Source organism: Liolophura sinensis, chromosome 7 (assembly GCF_032854445.1).
Source record: "Liolophura sinensis isolate JHLJ2023 chromosome 7, CUHK_Ljap_v2, whole genome shotgun sequence".
NCBI classification, from domain to species: domain Eukaryota; kingdom Metazoa; phylum Mollusca; class Polyplacophora; order Chitonida; family Chitonidae; genus Liolophura; species Liolophura sinensis.
In genome coordinates, this window is record NC_088301.1 from 686,940 (window position 1) to 710,573 (window position 23,634).

The 23,634-nt window shown below is 39.7% G+C and overlaps 1 protein-coding gene across 6 annotated transcripts in view; it reads right to left on the reverse strand.

Annotated features, from left to right (window-relative positions):
• Window positions 1–23,634, reverse strand: part of LOC135469638 (cAMP-dependent protein kinase catalytic subunit 1) — a 106,773-nt gene that overhangs the window by 11,179 nt on the left and 71,960 nt on the right. For 2 of the 6 annotated variants that reach the window (XM_064748165.1, XM_064748171.1), the window contains exons 2-6: window positions 5,309–5,370; window positions 4,619–4,747; window positions 3,863–3,961; window positions 3,469–3,551; window positions 731–857 (exon numbers count right to left, since the gene is read on the reverse strand). In XM_064748165.1, coding sequence (XP_064604235.1) covers window positions 731–857; window positions 3,469–3,551; window positions 3,863–3,961; window positions 4,619–4,747; window positions 5,309–5,370 — 500 coding nt within the window. Of the gene's footprint in view, window positions 1–467; window positions 595–730; window positions 858–3,468; window positions 3,552–3,862; window positions 3,962–4,618; window positions 4,748–5,308; window positions 5,371–7,509; window positions 7,847–8,808; window positions 8,987–23,634 lie in introns of those variants that run through there. The other 4 variants (XM_064748167.1, XM_064748170.1, XM_064748168.1 and 1 more) reach the window with 4 other exon arrangements.

Below are 23,634 nucleotides of genomic sequence, written 5' to 3' on the forward strand. Positions count from 1 at the left end.
GCTTCAAACCAAGCGAGATTTAATGATGTAATGAGTTTGCCTATGTATATGTAGATCTATTACAGACACTGTACAAGGATATAATCAGTAAAAGCAACACTCTAAACTCCATATCCATATGGAAAACTTCATGTACAAGTATCCTGAGGCCATGTTTACAATTGGAGAGCTTTTATCATCCAGGCTACAAAACTATTTTACACAACATTTCATGTCCACATCACAAAAGAGTTAAAGGTTTTCACTCAAAGACTGATTGTCACCAGATATCTTTTATATAAAGACAGGCAAGGCAAGCAAAGAAATGGTGCAGTTTGGGTACAATGCAAGCAAACAGAAAGTAAGGATAATTGGTTGAATCTCAAAGCCCCATCACCACTGGAAGCACATCCCAGGCACTGCCTGGATAAAGGATAGCTCCTCACTCCACTGCAATGCCACTCTGCTCTGCATTGACCAGATCATACCTTGAGATAGCCCACCGAATCAACGAGCAAATTCTCGGGTTTTAAATCTCTGTACATAATATCCAAATGGTGCAAATATTCGAGGACCAAGACAATTTGTGCTGCGTAAAATCTGGAATGCGGCTCACTGCGGAGGAGAAAACACAAGACAATAATGAAAAACTGAAGACTTGGGACAAAAACGAGTACAGCTAGAGGAAGTCGTTCTAACAAACAATTAATAGGACAATGTGAAGGTCACACAAAAGAACTAGCTTACTTACTTTAAGGTAACCTTGTGAGTCTATAAGTAAATTCTCAGGTTTAAGATCTCGGTAAATGAGATCCAAGAAATGAAGATACTCAAATGCCAATACTATTTGGGCTGCATAAAACCGGGAATGTGGCTCACTGGGGAGAGAAAGGGTTAATATTCAGTGTCAACCAAAACAGTTCATGAATAGCCTAAAAACATTACCAGATAATTCTAATATACATATATGTATATACAGGGGTTGACTTCCTCATAGTTTGTTTCTTTTTAATAATCATAATGTCCTTTTTCATTTAAATTTTGCTTTTCTTTCCTGAATAAACAGAAATTGTATTTACAGACCTCCATCCAAAATCAACCCCTGAACTAAGACAGCAGTAAGGCAAGGCATTAATACAGCCCACATAACTTATCTCATAGCCTTAACTGTGGTGGGCAATGGTAGAGAAAATGCAAGGTATCTTAAACAATTTCTTACCACAAAAATCAAAGGTTTTCCAAACTGAACAAACGACGATGAATTCTGTTAGCCTAACATTGTCTGTGGTAAAGTGCATTAGCTTCCCATACAATAATCTACCATGTGACACACTGATGAGGTGACTACTTGCATTTTATACATAATGCTAATATCAACTAATAAATCCAGAATTTGAATGGGATAATTTCATAAATAAATTATACGTTTCTTGGTCATTTTTTTTTATCAAAAAAACAAAAATCAAGACATCTGATGTAATGCCTGAACGGTTTACATTTCAAGGTAAGAATTTTTATAATTATGTGTGAATGCATATCTTGTAACTGTAGAAAAAACAGGCCGTGTTACACACGTTACATAAATAATAATAATACTGCATGGCTCTCAGCAACAGAAACTCTTCCTGGTCAGGGTAAAGCCACACAGATCTGTTAGTGTGTATTCTAGGAGCAGTAGAAATTACATGTTACAAGTTAAACCAGCTGCATGTTTAAGGTGAGAACCCAGGAACTCTCCATTCTCAATATTGATTTGCTGCCGTTTTACTGTGGGAAAGTCCCGCCAATGCTCCAGATGGTACAATTCCCTGTAACACAGCCTGGAGTGTGTCATTTCAGGAACGGTGCTAACACAAGCTGAGACATAGTCCCATTTATTAACACTGCCACTTCCAAATCAGCCATACAATTCAGGAGATGCCATGGTGGAGGGGTTGAACAGGAATCCACATTGCCTTATTCACGTAGGCTAGACTTGCACATGGGGCATTAACTTGCACATTCACTCACTGGCAGAGACAGTCATTTATGCATGTCCACTCTGATGACAATAGCAAATAGTTATAATATGTGGCTATGGGGTTGGTGTTAACCATGGTAAAGATTGCAGTTGCCTATGGCATACATGTAGGTATTGATCCTTGGAAGCTGGCTATAATCCACCAGTCTCTCCACTGTCCCGCTTGTCAGACACTCTGCTACATTTGTAGCTGTTGTTATCCCCTAGCTGGCTGCCATTCTGCCACATGAGACTTTTCCTGCTGAATGATGACCAAACAAGCAAATTGCTCCAATGGTCTTATTTCTAACAACACAACTCCAAAAAATGACGTTTGTCCAGAAAAGTGGTATTTCCAAGCTCTTGAACACGAAAAATTCACAGCCCATGGGGTACAACTTCCAGTTAGCAATAGCCTCAGGTGTCAAAGCTATACACTTTCACTTCTCGTGTATGGTTGTCCTGATTTATCATGAAAACAAACTGATATTGTCATGACAAGGAACATTTTCCACAGCACAGGGTCATGTCCTTCATTATAAAATACATCCACGCTGCTGTTTAGACCACCCTGAACTTAACTCATGCAATACATTCATAACGGATTTTCTTCAAGTGACATGGTCGCCCAAATATTACACATTTTTACCTCATTACAGAATGAGTATCGTGTATTTTCTCAGGAAGTAAAACTCCAAAGCTTTTCGTTAATCCCACCTCCAGCATTGTACGTTGAGTGAATGTTTAAAACTAACAAAAAAACCCTGAAAATTCTGCCAGAATATTTAAATGAGGAGCTGTAAACTCAGTGTACATGGAGCATGCGCAAAGCGCTCCGTAAACTTCCTATATAAACAACCATACCCGATTATATGCGTAAAAGGACTTACGGCTTACTCATGACAGAATCGGGCAAAAAGAGGTGTAAAAAAAAAAAAGAGCTTGCCAGGTTGATAAGCAAGTCTAGAGTTGTCACTGATTGTCATTTTGAACGATGGAGTACACTGAAGATAGAAAAGGCTCTCACTAAGCATAAAGATGTCGCAAAACTACTGCTTGAAGGTGGGTGCAAATGTTGTTGTAGGGGGTGTTAAACTTAAACACATTTCTGACTCTTACTTTAATGAGAAGATTATTCATAACCTTTTCCCAATGCCGTTTAAGCTGCTGTATTCTCCATGTACCTATGTGCATCAATATTCAAAATTATCCGAATTATTAAACTGACCAAATGTTGGCATCAGAGGGAACTTTTCGAACTCTGTGCATGTTCTTCGCACCTTTGCTTTCGTGCTTTTGCGTTGAATTCGAACAATGGCAGGATTTCTCCAGGCTCGTACAAGCTACATACTCAATGAATATTTTTTATTTTAACGTGAGTGATTTAGTTTATGAATGAACTTTAAAACTTCATTAGCACTTCGCACTCTTATTTTGGGCAATCATGTCACTTTAACATAGAAATTTTATGACAGCAATGTGTCACTCACCTAAACCTTCCTATCCTCCTGAGATGTGAGAACATTTCACCCCCTGTCACAAATTCTAAGACCATATACAAATTGGAATTATCCTGCATAAAAAGAAAACACAGTGTCAGAACAATGATCAGTTTAGTCTGACAAACATAATGAACAGTGTATTAAATCCTAGTTTCAACGTCATACAAATGTCATGTACAGTAATATGTACAGCATGTTACAAGTGTGGTCTTAAGTTTCCACCAACAGTTCAAATCTTCCAAACATTCATACATCTCCCAAAAAATTAAAATGCAAGGAAAGAGCAAATTGCAAATTCAAATTCACAGTTTTCCACATAAGTCTAAGACAAAAAGAAAAAAAAAAACAGAGAACAGACAAATACGCATAAATAAAAACTCACCTTGTAATGATATTCTAAACTAACAAGAAATGGGAAGGTAATTGCTTGTAATATCCTCTTCTCATTTAATGTGTGTTCTACTTGCTTCAACTTCACCACCTACACAGAATGTACAAAAATATGATTTATGGCTTTACCAATGTATACTTAATCCTCAGAAAACAGCTGTAATCACACTATTTTCACCCAATTAACTTGACGACAGCTCAGATTTAGAGCCAAATATAGAATCTTCCTCCCACACATGAAACTTGTTCATTTAGCCACCGCTATGGTGAACTACCCTATTTCTTCAACCTTTTTGCATGTTAAATGGCAAATTTACACGCAATTTATCCAACTTTAACCTTTTGACTGTGGCAATAACCTATGTTTGGTGGTTTTGCCAACTTGATGGCTTCAGACAAAATATAAATGTTTTAGTCCTGGCAGAGAGAAATGCCATCAGAATATGCATAATACACCACCAGATAAACATCTGGAAAGGCTGAAAAAATAGGGTAACACCACAAATACACTGAACTGTTCTTGTATAACATTTTGCAAGCTATAACAGCAGAATGCATGAATTTGACATGTGGGTTTGAGGCACGGGCTATTTCATAATTTTCTTTCCAACACTTTTCATGTATAATATCAGAATTGGTACATAACCAGTCAAATTACTAATGAGGATTCTTAACAATAATATAGTATATAATATGTATGTACATATGGTAGTCTGCTATCCTACTGAGCCCAAGTGAACTGTCTTACCTTCTGCTTATCAAGAATTTTCATAGCATAGTATTCTTTGGAAGTTTTATGTTGTACCAACATGACCCGACCAAAGGACCCAGTACCCAAAGTCTTTATCCTGTCAAAGTCATCAAGACAGGCTGTGTTCTGAAAGAAAATAACAACCTGATGAACCTTCTGGACACATCTCTTTTTTTCCTGTTAGACGTCTTGCCTCATCATCATGTAATGCACAAGCAAAATGTGTTTAGTTGATCTGACTATAAAATTGGGGTTTACACCAGTTTAAAACATTATCTAACAACCCAACTGTTTCAGACACCACATGTTATAATCCATCATAAATATTCTTTGTAGGGCCATGGCGATACCAGGTAGTCAACAACGCTTGTTTGTACAGTTTAACATTCATCAAAGAACACTTGTCTTCCAAAGATTATGTGGGAAAGTTTGTTGATAACTTGCCACGGGTTGGTGGTTCACCCTGGATCTCCTGTTTCTTCTAAACATAGAACTGACCTCACTGTCTAAATGAACAATTCTTAAGTATGGCATTAACTAGCAAACAAATGATTCAAATGCAATGACTCCATTTATTTATCCCAACTACGATCTCAGACACTACGGTCTGAGTATTTCTTACAAATGTCACTTATTTACTTACGATACTAACAACTTGAAGAAGACAAAACATTCTTCAAACCATACCTGTGATGGGTGATCCCATTTCTGCTGAAATTCATCTTTAGCCTTTGCCAGAAACTCTTTGACTGTAAGAGAATAAAGAATAAGAATAAATTACAGAAAAAAAAAAGTTAGAGACAGGTATTAACTACAGTAGTGGTGTGAGTTCTGCCAAATTGATCTCTGAATCTGCAGAATTTCTTCAGGTACATGTCTGTGTATGCTGATGAAAGATAACTGTGTTTCCTGAATAAACATTGTACGTTTTGCACTAATTCACATAATCATATGCATGCTGTACGCTATATAGTGCTATGACAAAATGGCTCACAGAGCGTAGAATGAACAGGTATCCAACATTATCAAAGAAAGGCCTGGCCAGTCTCTAGTTTTCATGTGATCTAACACTTAATACAAGTATGAACATGAGGTGGTTAAAATGAGGTTTCATAAAACTGAAGAGGATAATTTCACCTGCGTTATAAATGTTCTGAATGATACAACTCACTTCTGTGCATAATGAAACATGCACAAAGTTTCCTCTTCATAGCTACTTTACATCATAAGAATTAGCCCTATTCCAGTTCTGAAGAAATCATGTGTGAGCCACAGGAAGTTGGAAGCTAGGGGAAACAGGCTGCGAGAATGTTTGTCACTTTACACTTAACTCACGATATCTAATAACTAATATTAGAAGAAAAAACTTCCTTTGATGTATGTCCACAAAGTATTTAATGAATTTTTATGTTGAGATGCCTTGGTATATAAGTCTCAAAATAAATAACAATCAAGAGGTAAAACTATCATCCTGCATTAAGTAACATGCCTTCCCTACAATCTGTTATCCCCAACCGGCAAAATCATCAAATAAAACTTCAATACTGCAACTAGAATGAGAGTACCAAATGGAAGAGAATGCAATACACACGTATGTATATAAAATTATTTATCCAATTGGTGTTTTATGCCTTAAAAAAAATATATTTGATTTTCAATTTTTTCCCTAGATCATTGGTTGATATTTATGCCTCTGAGAAGTGTGACCAAAATTTCTAGTGTAACACAGCCCAATTAGCAAGAGATAAGTGCAACAAGGCAATCTTGCTAGTTATTACGAGATAATAGTCTTTGAAGGACCAGTTTGATGGCTTCAGCATCAACAAACCTACCTAAACATTTAAGACACAAATAATTCTCATGAATAATGAGTACTTCACCAAAAGTCATATCTTACAGCAAATAAGGTTTGCATATTGGCAGATGTGCACAATTTTCTATCCCCTATGTAACTGGCTTTCGCATCATGGATTATGAATTAACATAACACTGATATTCATGCTGATTTACCTCTGTATTATTGCAACCAGTTCAGACTACCATTTCACAAAATCTGATCCCAGCATATTACAAAAATGGACAAACAAAGCACTGTCATTGGAAACCATGCGGTCTTATAAAATACTTGGTTTATATATATCATCCTTGGTAACTACAAATTGTCTTACAATGCAGTCTTTAACCATCCGTAATGAATGAATAAACGACTGCAGCAATATTCGACTTCCATACGCGCTTCCACATACATACTTTGCACCTGAAGTAAAACGGTTTGATGCATTTTCATAGAGGGTTAGCTGTAAATGTTTTACTTTCTTGTTGGTCAACCATCCTTCAAAATTGACTGAATCACATGGCTCCAGAAACATAAGAGCTCTTATCTACCTGTCGTTCAATCTGGTCTCTGAATACATATTCTCAACCACATTATCAATAAGAGCTCCTATGACCGGAAACTATTTTATGCAAGCAAGTCTTCGAAAGGTCCCAGAACACTATCTTAGAGCATTTCCCAATTCCATGATGATATATTACAAACTGGATGCAAAAAATCGCATGGTGTCACCTTGGTTACATCCTCATTATAATACATGTATATTGAAAGGAAACCGGCAACTTCATCCTTAAAAACGAAGAGCAGATGTGCTGGGAGACGTTACTGATTTTACTCCCGTGTTTATCACAGGGTCAAGCAGCTGACCCATGTCATAAAGCACTCCTGAAGTTAACAGTAAATATGAAATAGCTGAAGATAACGAGCTCGCACTCCACGGTTAGCTCTCGTAAGCCGTGTCGTATACACACTGTGAGCCTTTAAGCGAAATAAACCCAGCACAGGCTAAAATAGCACACTACCGATACCGACAACAAATGCTCTAACAACCTACCATTTTCGGCGGGGTCGCCCCTTTTTGCCGTTGCAGCATTTCCCATGGCCTTACTCTACCCGAAGACGCCAATATTCTGTCTTACTGTGACGTAAAGCCTGAACAATTAATCCCACAAAACCAAGCCCTGTTTTTACTGAGTTGATACCTCCTTCGCAGGGCACTACCTCATTTGCATATTCTTCTCCACGCTAAATTCATGCGAAGAGTCCAGTAGGCTTACACACAACGAAAGTATCCTTGCCGCTAGATTTGCTTCCTAGACAACGTACATAGCCTGGTATTGTCGACAACACACTATAAATGACGCAAAGACCCAATTATCTGTCTAGAAAATGTAGGTCAGCGCGAACTACTTTGTTGCGCGGAGCTGCCCTTCAATCTGTCAAGCAGCCTAAGTGCAGGCGAACAGATTTGGCAGACATGTTTGCCAGCAGAGTGGGAGCGAGCGGCTGTGTAGGTTGACTAAAGCTTTCTGAGTACGCATTCTCAAACTACATTCTCCACCGTCTTGCTTACTTGCTTATTGTACACGCAGGCGAATAATAAGTGATTCGAGCAAGTCCGGTGGCTTCTGGCAATTAAATCACCCTGGTTGTGCACCATGCACAAGACGAACGTAACAGCGAAATAAGGATTTGGATAAGAGACGAGTTGCTTCCCTTGATATAAACGTGTATTATATAAATATTTGACCACCTCACGCCAGTTGCCTGGGACGAACAGTTAAGGGTTAAAGATGCAGTCCTGAATAAACATAACCAGGAAAGACATGAGTGTGAATAGCAAAATAATTCACATGATATCATCTCCGGAGATTTATTTCTTTCTTTTTCATAACCGAAACAAACATCACATTTTTTGGTTGGACTCCTCTCCTAAACACCACACACGCACATCCAATTCCAAACGAGCAAAAAATTCGCAAATAACCCCAACATAACCGAAATGTTTATGTCGACTTGCACTCAAGACCGTCGTTAAATGAAAGGCTCATGTTGAATGATACGCCGTCAAAATTTTGACCGACCGGCCATAGCACTGTAGTTCAGTTGTTATTGCACTCGCTTAAGTAAAGGGAGGATAATGTGCCGCACCTTTCACGTGGTCTTGGAACTAAGTCGCAGGTCTCGGAACTAAAACTTATCACACTGATATATTTATTATTTAAAAAAAAAGTCAAAGTGTCGAATAAAACAATTGTTCATAAATTCAACGCAACCGCCAAGACAATGAAAGTTGCATACATGTATGTTGCAAATGCTAAGAATTTCATCCAAAAAGTTTTGCGCAACTTGCCGTCAGCTAAATATTTGCTGCAAAGCTGGTCCAGAGTGTCATTTTCTTGTTCATTTTCTCCTGGAGCAGGCTTCACAACTTTCTTAGAAATCTTTAAGGGTGGACGTTTAGCCATCTTTTTCCTCCGTTTGCGACAAAATAAGTTGAAAATTAATTTCAGGCACCGCAATATCAGCAGCAGACTGAAGATACCGCGTGACGTGTTATGACGTCACGGACGCGCACTACAGAAATCGGACTAGCGTTAGATTCGAAAATCTCTGAAGCAATATGCTTTTAGCTGATTCGTAAATATATGGTGCTACTTTCTTGACTCTCGATCACAAAAATTGAGCATGGCATTCTTAAATTTACATGCCATGTATAGATTCTCAATTATGTAATAAACGTAGGCCTATACTTAGGTACCAGTATATACTGATTCCAGTGAGTAGGCTTGTAGACCCTGTATAAGGTATTGCTTACCAGTGGTACATTATAGCGTATACAGGTAATAATTTCAAACTTATCATTATCAGCCCAAACATAAACGACTGTTGTGTCAAAGTAGATGTGTAGAGATATGCAAAGAACATTATCCCGCCCACCCAAACGGTGAAAAAAAAAAAAAAATCTGTCACTACCCGCATGCAAACGGTATGAATTAATGAAAGTTGATGTGCACAGATAGTGAGTGCAATCCCAAACAGGATTGTAGCTTAATTTAACTGACTTGATTTTTGATTTAAAACTGCACTTATTAATTGGATCCCACACAAAACCGGTATTATTCAAAACAAAAGAAAAAGCGTTAAATGAATGTCAGTGGCACGCATGGTCAACTTTGACTATAACCATCTAACTGTAAAAGTATAGGGCCTAGGCCTAGTTGTAACTATATCTGCGTGCCGAGAACTTGCTATATAGAGTTAAGAATAAATCTAGACCGTGTATATCAAAAGATATTAAATGTGGTGTACGACATGAGGTCTTGTTTAAACACAAAGCTGTGCGACTTTCACACTGGAACGCTCAGCGGCCAAATGAGGACGCGCCAACAGTGTTAGTGCATCTACAAATAAACCAGCCGCCTGAATAGATATACAGCTCACAGAGCGTCTTAGAAAAAAAGGAAAATAGTCCGAAAATAAACAGTAAATATATACCGGGCTGTGTGGAGTGTGTATAGAGTACCGCGAGGCCTAAAGCTGAACTGCATAAGAAAGAAATCCTTGAAGTACTTGCACACATACAGATTTATACGCCAACTAGGTATATTTACACGTGACAAGGTGAAAGTATTCACCTGTAGCCTATAGTAGACCCGCTAACCTGTCTTTAAAAGACATTATGGTACAAAGACTATATGTAAATTATACACGAGCGTTGACATAAACATCTAGACTTGAAAATACCGCATGGACGGAAATAGACAATAATTGTAGGCCTATATTGTCAAAATATTTTGGACTTACAAGGTAGCCTCGACAGTTATATACCAGGCCTATAGCGATATCTATATATTCATAACTCTTCACAAATCATATATGGGTCATGTTGGGCTATTTATATGATATAGACACAAAGAACAAAATCATTGTTTTGTACATATATACCAGTGTATATACACGCTGAATGGTCATATATCTATTAAAATGTGATACACATCAAACACATCAAGTTCGAAACCGCGGTTGGGATACAATTACGTTGTAGACAACAACAATGTTTTTTATGTTAGACATCAAAAAGGCATCTATAGTTAACTTGCATCGATCATAAAGGCAAGTTGTATTTTATTCACACCCTTGTATATACATTATTTTTACTAGATTTTAAATGTGATCGTAAAGCTAATTTGTCGAAGTAATATCCAGTGTTCTGGATATGCGTATTGGTTTTTATTCTATAATTAACAGCTCAAAATAAGTTCATTTTACGGATGTTAAAAATTCGTCCTCTTGATATACATATACATATATACAGGATGGTCAGGCTGTCTGAACTGATTCAGACGCTTACATGTACACAGAAAGCTGGTTATCATGGTGCCCCCATATATACGGCCTGGACCAATGTGGTATACACCTGACCCAGCAGCTATAGGGAGCGCATGCGCGCGCTGTATGGTGTAAGGATGTAACTTTATTGTGAGATAAAAATAACCAGCAAGCAGGACATACACGCAGAAAGCCTTCGGAAATAGACCTTAAGGGAGAAGTACATAACAAATATATAGCCGTCTGCCTTTCTGGACTGTTATTTTCATGTTCTGGCTCGAATGTCTCGAATGATGGAGACCCTGGACAAAAATCGCGTACAAAATGTCCTCACCTTTGTACCGCAGCTGGCTGAGCCAACAAAGATGCAGACGACGGTATGTGTTACCTGTTCAACATACACTACAAATATGTAGACGACGGTATGTGTCAGCCGTTCAACATACACAACAAATATGTAGACGACGGTATGTGTTACCTGTTCAACATACACTGCAAATATGCAGACGACGGTATGTGTTACCTGTTCAACATACACTACAAATATGTAGACGACTGTATGTGTTACCTGTTCAACATACACTGCAAATATGCAGACGACGGTATGTGTTACCTGTTCAACATACACTACAAATATGTAGACGACGGTATGTGTCAGCCGTTCAACATACACTACAAATATGTAGACGACGGTATGTGTTACCTGTTCAACATACACTGCAAATATGCAGACGACGGTATGTGTTACCTGTTCAACATACACTACAAATATGTAGACGACGGTATGTGTCAGCCGTTCAACATACACTACAAATATGTAGACGACGGTATGTGTTACCTGTTCAACATACACTACAAAGATGTAGACGACGGTATGTGTTAGCTGTTCAACATACACTACAAATATGTAGACGACGGTATGTGTTACCTGGCCAACATACACTACAAATATGTAGATGACGGTATGTGTTACCTGTTCAACATACACTACATACACTACAAATATGTAGACGATGGTATGTGTCAGCCGTTCAACACACACTACAAAGATGTAGACGACGGTATGTGTTACCTGTTCAATACACACTACAAATATGTAGACGACGATATGTGTCAGCCGTTCAACATACACTATAAAGATGTAGACGACGGTATGTGTTACCTGTTCAACATACACTACAAAGATGTAGACGACGGTATGTGTTACCTGGCCAACATACACTACAAATATGTAGACGACGGTATGTGTTACCTGGCCAACATACACTACAAATATGTAGATGACGGTATGTGTTACCTGTTCAACATACACTACAAATATGTAGACGACGGTATGTGTCAGCCGTTCAACATACGCTACAAATATGTAGACGACGGTATGTGTTACCTGGTCAACATACACTACAAATATGTAGATGGCGGTGTGTGTTACCTGTTCAACATACACTACATACACTACAAATATGTAGACGACGGTATGTGTCAGCCATTCAACATACACTACAAATATGTAGACGACGGTATGTGTTACCTGGCCAACATACACTACAAATATGTAGATGACGGTATGTGTTACCTGGCCAACATACACTACAAATATGTAGATGGCGGTATGTGTTACCTGTTCAACATACACTACATACACTACAAATATGTAGACGACGGTATGTGTTACCTGGCCAACATACACTACAAATATGTAGACGACGGTATGTGTTACCTGGCCAACATACACTACAAATATGTAGACGACGGTATGTGTCAGCCGTTCAACATACGCTACAAATATGTAGACGACGGTATGTGTTACCTGGCCAACATACACTACAAATATGTAGATGACGGTATGTGTTACCTGTTCAACATACACTACAAATATGTAGACGACGGTATGTGTCAGCCGTTCAACATATACTACAAAGATGTAGACGACCGTATGTGTAACCTGTTCAACATACACTGCAAATATGTAGACGACGGTGTGTGTCTGCCGTTCAACATATACTACAAAGATGTAGACGACCGTATGTGTAACCTGTTCAACATACACTACAAATATGTAGACGACGGTGTGTGTCTGCCGTTCAACATATACTACAAAGATGTAGACGACCGTATGTGTAACCTGTTCAACATACACTGCAAATATGTAGACGACGGTATCTGTCAGCCGTTCAGCATACGCTACAAATATGTAGATGACGGTATGTGTTACCTGGCCAACATACACTACAAATATGTAGATGGCGGTATGTGTTACCTGTTCGACATACACTACATACACTACAAATATGTAGACGATGGTATGTGTCAGCCGTTCAACATACACTATAAAGATGTAGACGACGGTATGTGTTACTTGTCCAACATACCCTATAACGATGTAGATGGCGGTATGTCCTACCTGTTCAACATACACTACAAATATGTAGACGACGGTATGTGTCAGCCGTTCAACATACACTACAAAGTTGTAGACGACGGTATTTATTACCTGGCAAACATACACTATAAAGATGTAGATGGCGGTATGTGTTACCTGACCAACATAAACTACAAAGATGTAGACGACGGTATGTGTTACTTGTCCAACATACCCTATAAAGATGTAGACGACGGTATGTCTTACCTGTCCAACATACACTATAAAGATGTAGACGAAAGTATGTGTTACCTGGCCAACATACACTATAAAGATGTAGACGACAGTATGTGTCACCTGGCCAACATAAACTACAAAGATGTAGCCGATTTAAAACATGTTTATGTTACCTGTGTAACATACACATGTATCAGGCCATGCGTGCAGCGAGGGAAGCGCCTATATCTAGAGATCCGTAGGGGTTGGAGAGATCAGCAGGCTGGGAGACAATAAAACGTACAGAGCTATTAATAGTGGTTTGCGTGTAAGTATAAGCTTCATAGTGACACAGAGAACGTAGACTATAACAGAGAACATAGACTATAACAGAAAATATCAAACGGATACACCCAAAAAATCAGTCAGGGTTTCAATTGTTTTCAATGCGCGAAATTACTGCCAATACACGAAGTCAGCTGTAATAATTTAATACCAAGGAACACATATGCACGCAGAATTTGAACTAAATGTAAGGAGCGCTCAAACTCTGCGTGTTAATATTTATGGGCAGTACAATGAAGTTCAGTCTGGGATTACGTCACGTATGTATATATCCAGTCGTGCTACGGCAGTTCGATTCTTGTGAAAGATGATGAGACAGTTGTAGACACAAAATGGCAATAGTGTAGAACAAAATGAGAATTTTACATCGACAGATCCGCATAAATACGTGCGAACTGGGATGTAATAGAAGGGGATCACTGAGTGAGTAGCCCATACCTAAATTCTCTTTTATGTGCCGGCAAGTTACACGCTGCGTCGTTAACAGTATGCTGGCCAATGAAGACGCTAACAAAACTTGTGGGAAACGGCGTAAGAGACGAAATGTGCGTAAAATGCACAGGTGTTTTACAAAAAGTACTTTACCATGCATTTACCTGACCCCCCCCCCCAAAAAAAAAGAAAGAAATCATAATCAGTAGACCTATTTGAGGGCGATGCGGCATATACACGTATATACATACGGACATTAACGTTAAAGCGATCCTTTCAAGAACTGTAGAACATAGTCGCCTCTTCATGGCGACTTCGACACACCGTCCTTACACAAAAACAACTTACAAACTGCGACAGTTGTCCTTCGAAAGATAAGTAATGATCCAAATATATCTGCGTGTCTATAATTTACCATGTAAGCAGGACTGTCACTGCAAATTAGCATAATTAGGAGATATTTATATATAAACTGACACTGCGTGTGATGTTGATGAAAAAACACTCAAGTCTCCACGGATACAGTGTCGAATAGATGCAGAATGATAGCCCCAAGGTGTAACTGTAGGAAAGTAGCAAAGAACGACGTCTGGTCATGTCACACATCATGGAATTATGTCATCTTCATCACAATAAAGCCATTCAATACATCGTGTATAACCTCGGCGTACAGTTCGTAACTTTTTTGTATGTTTAGCACAAGTCAGGTATTGTTCTACATTTACTGAAGCGTAGCGCACTAGACATTATTAGTATGTCTTCGTTTTCCCACGTTTGAAAAACTCACGCAGACACATCCGATCAGTTTTTATCCCTTTTGAAATTACAGAGCAATAGACCGTCATAACGAGACAACAGGAGTCTTCTCTGGCTTAGTAACATTGATGATTTGCATTCTTTAGTGGAAATTCCGGACCCTCGTTGGCTTAGTGAACTAAAGCGTCTCTCTAAATGCAGTCAATGCATCTCAATTCACCCTTCACAAATGTATACAAACTGTCGTCAAGGTGAAGTATTCTTGAATGCGACTCAAGACAAAAATCAAAAAAATAAACACGATGTTTGTTTCTTACGCAATATGGAGCAATGATGGCCTTTATCCAAGAGGAGAACAGCACCCAGTGTGTGGGAACAGTGTTCACAACACTGACTGTGCCAGAGTAGTAGATCTACAACACTGACGCCGGGAGATAGGTAGGCCTACATGTAGCTTACAGCACGTGCCCGGGTAATTATGCGACCCTCAATAAAACGGAACTATGGCGGGTGATAAGCAACACGGTACACCCCACGTCTTTCGCACAGATCAAGTCGTTTGGGGTACATAGCTAACCTCAGATGTGAATTTACATGGGCATAATTTGTTATGCACTGGGTATGTTTTCTTGTTATCACGTTTCTTACGTATTCGGTATGCGTAAATGACGACCACATGTAGTGTGGTAAGAAAATCACAGTATATAGGACTATACATTTGTTACATCATTTCAGACCGTGACCTCTGCCTGGCTAACGATGCTAAGGTTCTGCATGTACCCCTCTTACTGAAGAAATCATGAAGATATCGGTCAGGTATGTAGGCCTAATACTGTAAGGGTAGATTACAAGAGCTGGGCAGATCCTTTGATGTCTTCCTAGTATTCTGTCATAACTGTAACTTTCCTCACAATACAAAGTGTGTCCAGTACTCAATGCCTTTCGGCTGTTGTAATTGTGTTAGCATCGATTTACGCGAACATGTTCTCTATTGTTAAAACCTACAATGTCCATTTATAGACAACCAAAACCAGCAGCGTCTGAAATATTTTACATCAACACACAAAAAATGTGAAGAATAGATACTTGTGAACAACGGCAAGTACATATCAGTGCAAAAATCCATTCTGTCAAATTCCATCATTCCACAGGTGTTTTAATCTATCAAGTTTTAACGTATGGTTTTCGTATTTTCTTTCTGTTATGATCTGTCGCAGTGCTTTGTTTTCTTTTTGTTAACGTCACACTGTTTCATGGGTAAACTGTTTATATCACTAAGGAACAGCTGGTCAGTTTTGACTTTCATCTCTGTTTAAAAAAACAACAACAACAGAATAGAGGGCGTTATGATTTAGCAGGCAAAACATTTCGTGATCAAACTGCAGACGGAAAATGTTCAATTCAAAGGAAAGACATTGTCAATCATACTCATATATTGTCTCTACTGTCACCTAATAGCATTTTGTCACGGTGAACATGTTCATCTGTCACAAGCTTTTTTCGTCAGATTTTTGTGACTTACACATGGATGCTGGACGTTTTCTGTTGTCGTCAACAGAGCTCTCAGAAAGCAAACAGCTTGTCACATGCAGTAAAAAAAATTTGCGGGGGTCATTAACCCGTTTTATGTCAAATAGAAACAACGAGGTGTAAGGTGGGCCCAAATGTCAGATCAGTGACGTCATCAAACCTGCTAACACAGAGTAAATCAGTCAATAACAGCCCATTACATTCGCTGCAGTCGTCCATCTGCCAACAGCGTCGCGGGACAGCTTCGTACTTCACTGTATCCTATGACACACATATGGGACAATTTATTCAAAAATAGCTGAGTAGCGCAGTCTGTATTGTTCAGGCACGAGCCGGGTTATACCAGTAATAATTGAAGTCAACAGGGAAAATGAGGTCTGAGTCAGTCTATATAAAATTCTATTTATTTATTTATTTGATTGGTGTTTTACGCCGTACTCAAGAATATTTCACTTATACGACGGCGGCCAGCATTATGAGAGGAAACTGGGCAGAGCCCCGGGGAAACCCACGACCATGCGCAGGCTGCTTATTAAATTCTAATTTTAGTTTGTAAGCCTATAGCTGGTATAGAAAAATAGGCATACATCTAAGGTAGGTGTAAGGTAGGTGTAAGGTGTTGTAGGTGAAAAGCCCGGATATACAAACAAGTATCTGACAGCTTGACGATTTTAGTTCATTGCTGGGGAGGGGGGAGGGGGGCATGTGGCGATATAGAGGGTTAGGCCAAGTTATCCCACATAGAAGGTAATAAGCCTGAACACACAGATGGTTTGGTTGGCTGATGCTTATGTCGAATAACAGAGAACAGAACGCGATATGAAGGTGGAGAGCAACAACCTTCGGGTTACCGTAAAATGAGAACCATTTTCTCCCATTGTGGACTTAACATATACATGTAATGATCTACATAGTACAGCTGCGCAGCCGTAGTGCCTCCAACAAGAGTTCCAGCCTGCATCCCAGAAAGGTTTATTTCTGTTAATCTGTGAAGTTAATCTATATAGATCTGCTGATACGAGAGATAAACAATTAAGTCAAATCCACCAAACTGCATATCCACTTAATGGACTTCATCACTGGACAAGTGGGGACAACAAACGCCTGTCTGGTATATCGGTCTGACGGCGGATCAACTCTCTGCATCTGTACTATATGTAAGAATTTATTGGTAAATTCTTACTGTACATGTATGTATGTGTGCATCATCAACTTTGCAAACTCAGATGTAAATCAAATATACGGCTAGCGTAACCAAGGTAACAACAACATGCAGTCTATAATGAGAACTATTTACGAATCATATTCTCCAACAAGCAAAGCCGCATGTATCTATCATCACATCCGGAAACCTCAGTATTACAAATTTCGGCGGGTTGTCTTGGTTACCCATGGCAACATGTACAACGTGCTATTCAGACTGTTATATAGCGTATTTACTCTGACTCGAGAGAGCCGGGCAGCTGTTCTAAATATTGCAGATAAGGATTTTCTACTTTGTAGCTATTGTTTATGCCTACCTTATGAAGTATTTTTAATTTACCTCCACCAGTTAAGTTTTAACATGGGTCCATCACGTCACCACTCCGTTAACTTACCGTCCCAGGCAAACAAGCGGGTCATCTCCCGCCTCAGTCGTTCCTGTCGAATTCTCTTACACACCCTAAGGTCATATTTTCTACTTCCAAATATATGGCCTCTGTTGGATAGCACTGTATTGGACTGTTTACCCTTTGAAGCCACCCCTGGTAGTCCAATTTCTGGGAGCGACCGACACTTTCTTTCGCTGTCATCTTTTCTTTTCGGTTTCTTATCGTTCGACGAGTCGAACAAGTCGAAAAAGAAGTTCATGATGGTTGTTGTTGTTGTTGTAGGAATTAATCAGTTACGAAAGTTTGTGGTGGATGTGTATACCGACTGCGTAGGAATCAAGGGCCCGGTATGAGTCGAGAATATTGGGTGGGTACTGGTTACAGACAGAGCTTAAGTTTTCTCAGTATGTACACAGAAAGCACACAAGGGTAGACATCGGAGACTTGTAAGTAACACAAGTAAGTAAGCCCATATGCCGCCAAAGTGACTTGCAGAAGCATGACCGTGCATCCGTCTTCGTATAAATCCCAGCAGATTCAGATGTGTAGGCTCACTACACTTTTAACACACCACCAGTAGGCCGGGCAGTTCTCGGATTATACATCCATGTGGTGTGGACGAGGTTGTGTTGAGATGTGCTACGTGTATAAACTATCCACTACTACATACATCCACATGTGTTCACGAACATAGATATCCACTTGTTCACAAACTACCACCACAAGGTTTACCCTTAATTCTTCTGCATGTCTATCGTCTTCCACTACCCGGATAAACAAGGTTACGAAGGCGGTGCCCCTTAACCGGGATCCCCCTCACTGAGTTCCTCTTGCTGGGTTGCCCTCACTGGGCTATCCTCGGTGTAGACACCCCAGATAACGTTCATTCAGATTAGAAAGTTGGAATGGGAGTATAGGTTATAGCTCATCAGAAAGCGATGTCTGCAGGACGTCCAGGACAAGTGGCTTTGTCAAGCTGAAAAGGTCGGGGTACAAACCTCCCGAACTACACGAACTCTCTCATGTTACGCGAATCTTTTGTCCTCCTCAGTCTCTCCTGATCAAACAAGAGGACGGTCCCGCCTATTCCGCACCCCTCGCTGTCCTGTCACTATCAAGACACGTCTCCACTAACGCATCAGTGCACGGCTATCTCTCCACACTACCACCTCATTCACTCAGTGCCCTCCTTTCTTTCAAAATTTTCGGGGCGACCTGTAGCCGAAAATACCCCACAGACTAAGTTACTTAAATTAGATCTTTTGTAGAGGATGGAAGGCGACACTGGTTAGATTGAGCGCGGACTTGCAGTAGCCGGAGGGGTATGACTTCGAAAGCTACATCTCTGTCACAGTGTGTCCCTGTATAGCTCCAAGCTGATCGCCAGCTCTGATCATCACCAGACCAAATCAAATGAGGCCCTGAATACTTAACAAGCAAAGATACATGTGCTGGCCATTAATTATAGCCCCAAACTGAAATTAAGACATATTAATAAAAAATATTTCAGCTTGTTCTCTAGGTGATCATAGAGAGCGGCCTATTTACCGTTGTAATTTTCTAACGGTCCTAGAAAAGCCCGTTATGTCCTATCCAGCTGTGCATATAGCCTGCAGTTATTTAACCACTTGGTGCTGACATTTTTTTCATATCCTGGACACAACATTCCGTGTCTGCGTGACGTTTAGGGCCTACATACCTTCTCATAGTGCGAAAAAAAAATAAATAAAAATGGAGACAGGCTTAATAACGTTATGTTGAATCAGTAGTAGGGGACCTCATGTGACATGTCGTTTCTACCCCAGTGAGGCGAGCTCTGTGTACGCCAAAGGCTCACACAGTGCATCAGACACCCAAGTATTCAGGAGTACCTGTTCTATTTTCCTCCTTCCGAAAAAAATCCTGTGGTAAAACAGGATGCTGATCATAGAAAATTGGTTTTCCTGAATTTTTCAGGTTTCAGAGTAAATGGTGGCTGTGTTTCTTGTACGGGCGTCTCGAAAAGTCCAGCTACACGCCAGTAGAGGATTTGTTGCACAAATGTTGGGCTCCTGGTGCCTAGCAGTCTGCTGTACGCAGGAAGTAAGTCGACGGAACAGCTCATTTACTTCGAGATTCTAAGCTGGCTGGTAAACCATGAATAAAGGACAATGAAAAACAGCAGTAGAACTACACACTTTCTCCGCCCTGAAAATTCCATTCAACTTTATCCCTGCAAAACTTCAGAATTTTCCGAGATACGGCGGTTACGCAAATTAAAGTGATTAATAACCTATGACAAGATACACAAGCTTTCCTAGAACAATACATACAGGCTTTGCCAAGCTGACTTGATAGGATCGACATGATCTCTTAGGATACGAGACACAGCTTTAACCAAGTCGTCTTGATATGGTATACATGGTTTCCTAGGATACGAGACACAGCTTTAACCAAGTCGTCTTGATATGGTATACATGGTTTCCTATAACAAGATATACGGCTACATCTGGCCAAATTGATTCGGTACACATGGTTTCCTATAACAAGATATACGGCTACACCTGGCCAAATTGATATGATACACATGTTTTAGGACAAGAGCGGGCACAATAATCAGGATATCATACAGAACATTAGTGTAACGACGTCAGCAGTATTGCGATCGGTACTTTGTTACGGAACATTATTATAATGACGTTAGCAGTACTGCGATCGGTGCCGTGTTAGGGAACATTATTGTAATGACGTCAGTAGTATTGCGATAGGTACTGTGTTACGGAACATTATTGTAATGATGGCAGCAGTATTACGGTCGGTATTGTGTTAAGGAACATTATTGTAATGACGTTAACAGTATTGCGATCGGCACTGTGTTACGGAACATTATTGTAATGACGTTAGCAGTAGGCCTACTGCGATCAGTACTGTGTTACGTAACATTAATGTAATGACGTCAGCAGTATTGCGATCGGTACTGTGTTACGTACCATTACTGTAATGACGTCAGCAGTTTTGCGATCGGTACTGTGTTACGGAACCTTTCTCAGTCTACACAGGAGCTAAAGGGAAGAAAAATTCTGTTTCAGAGACAGCCGTTAACATAGATAACATCACAGTATTGGCAGTATTGATTGATTTATTGGTTTACCACACTAACACAAGCTGATGGCCTGGTTTTAAGGGTTTAACACCTTCGTCCTAGTGTTTGTTGTGTAACCCGATAGCGCTGCGCCTTATTTCCTACCGAGTCAAATCCCGAGAATATGCAGCATACGAAGGATTTGATGAGGTATGAAACAAGGTTCAGCGGTCTCGGGTTACACAACAAACACCAAGATGAAGGCGTTAACAAACCAACACCAACAAACACCAAGATGCGTATGTATGACGTCGTGTCTTATTGTTTGACGTAGAAATGTAAAAGTTTACTGAACATGTATTATGACGTCATGCCCCTGAGCTCAGATTGGAATGTCTTGGAACAAATGTTTCTTTTTCAACGTCATGGCGTCTGGGTGTGAATACATCAAAATGTAAAAACAAAAGCGATATCTATAAACTGTGCAAAAAAAAAAACACTTTTACAACTGAGGGAAATTCCGATAGTTCACCTTTATATAACTCAGGAAGCAAATCTAAAAAATAAAAAAAAAACTCAAATTCTTTTATTTGTCGACATAAACAGCATGAAATGGTATTACTCAGGGAGGCAAACGTACTGGCCGGTATGTTGCGTGAAACACTCGATGTTGTTTGGAAGGTCATGTCTATTTAATATGTATATTTGCACACGGCCCGCAACTAACAGCTGGGTAGAATAAAAGTTAAAACCATATCACAATTAAAATTCCATAAGACTGCAGCACCAGGCAGAACACAAAATAGAACATATTATACTGTAGCAACCGACACGGTTAGTTGTGTGACAGAAGATGTAAGTATACAAAGTCACATGAGACTGGTGACAGGCACAAGCTAAGTGTACATCAGTAATTGCAAAGATGCAAAGTCCCATAAAGCTATGGTGAAAAATGTTGCAAGCACACAAAATCAAACCCGCTTTCGGTGGCAAGAATACTAAATCACGACCGCTTCGGTGGCAGCATACAAAATCACGACCGCTTCGGTGGCCTAATGCATCATTAGAGTGTTCTCCTCGAAGTTGAAAGACCCCGGGATCAAACCCGGTTGGGTCATACCAAAGACATTAAAAATGGCCATTGCTTCTGCCTCGCGCTCAGCACCGAGAGGGTGGGGCAAGGAAACAGGACTGGTTGGCCCGGTGTCAGTATGATGTGACTGTATGGGGTGTCATGTCTGGTGTCAAGATAATTCAATGGCGGAAGCACTTTGGCGGCATTGGTTCGCCCTGTCACAAGAAGACACAATATACATATCTAATGACTCCTCGTCCTCATATGACTGAAAAATTTTAGAGTAGGCCTACGACCTTAAGCCCCAAGCATACATACATACATATATATGTATATACAAGATCACATAAGACTGCGGCGACAGAATTTGCAAGCGTACAAAGCCACATAAGACGGTGGCGACAGAAGTTTCAAAGCATACAAAGTCAGATAAGAATGTGGCGAGAGAAGCTGCAAGCATACAAAGTCACAAAAGTTTGTGGCGACAGAAATCGCAAGCATACAAAGTCAGATAAGAATGTGGCGACGGAAATCGCAAGCATACAAAGTCATAAAAGACAATAGCGACGTAAATCGCAAGCATACAGTCACATAAGAATGTGGCCAAAAAGGTTGCAAGCATACAAAGTCAAAAAAAAAGACAGTGGCGACGGGAAGTGCAAGCATACAAAGTCACAAAAGACTGTGTCGACGGAAATCGAAAGCATACAGTCACGTAAGAATGTGGTGACAGAAGTTGCAAGCATACAAAGATCAGGCACGACCAATGCGATAGTAAGCGAATCACATACAGGTTGGTATGTGACTAGCCTACTTATTAAATAAACAAGTAGTCAATAAGCTACCGTGGCGACACTATCAGCGCATACCATATGCATGAATATAAATAGTGTTCCGTAAATTGCACGTATGCGCTTAACTTTGGGTCAGTAATGGCTCATATTCACTCAGCATAGGGGTGTACAAGAAACAATGTGAACTAACTTAAGTCTGACACGGGTTTGGAAAAATGACAAACCGGTTGATAGGAAAGTGTATTTGCTTTTTGACGTGTTAAAATCTGCTAAACTGGATGTCAAGAAAGTCTGATTGTGAGCCAGCATATGGACTAAAGAAAATACGGCGTATATAAACAACCAAAAAGCTGTGTACTTATAGACAGCGCAATTGCAAGTTTTATTAACAATAATGTCTCCATTTATATCCAAATCATGTCGAAATATATTTCCGTCACGTTCGTACAAACAAGCATACTTCGTATCATAAGGCAGAATATAAGATGTTAAATACAATGCTAGTTTGTCTAGTATTTATGACTTGCTCAACACGTGAGAATCACACGTGGGAAAGTTAGTTAATTATTTGCCAAATGCCATTAGTTTGCTATGGGTATCTCAGTTTCCTCTATATGCAAAATGGTGCTGACTGCAGTCGCATAAGTGAATGTGTCAAACACCGATCAACAAATCAATTGATTA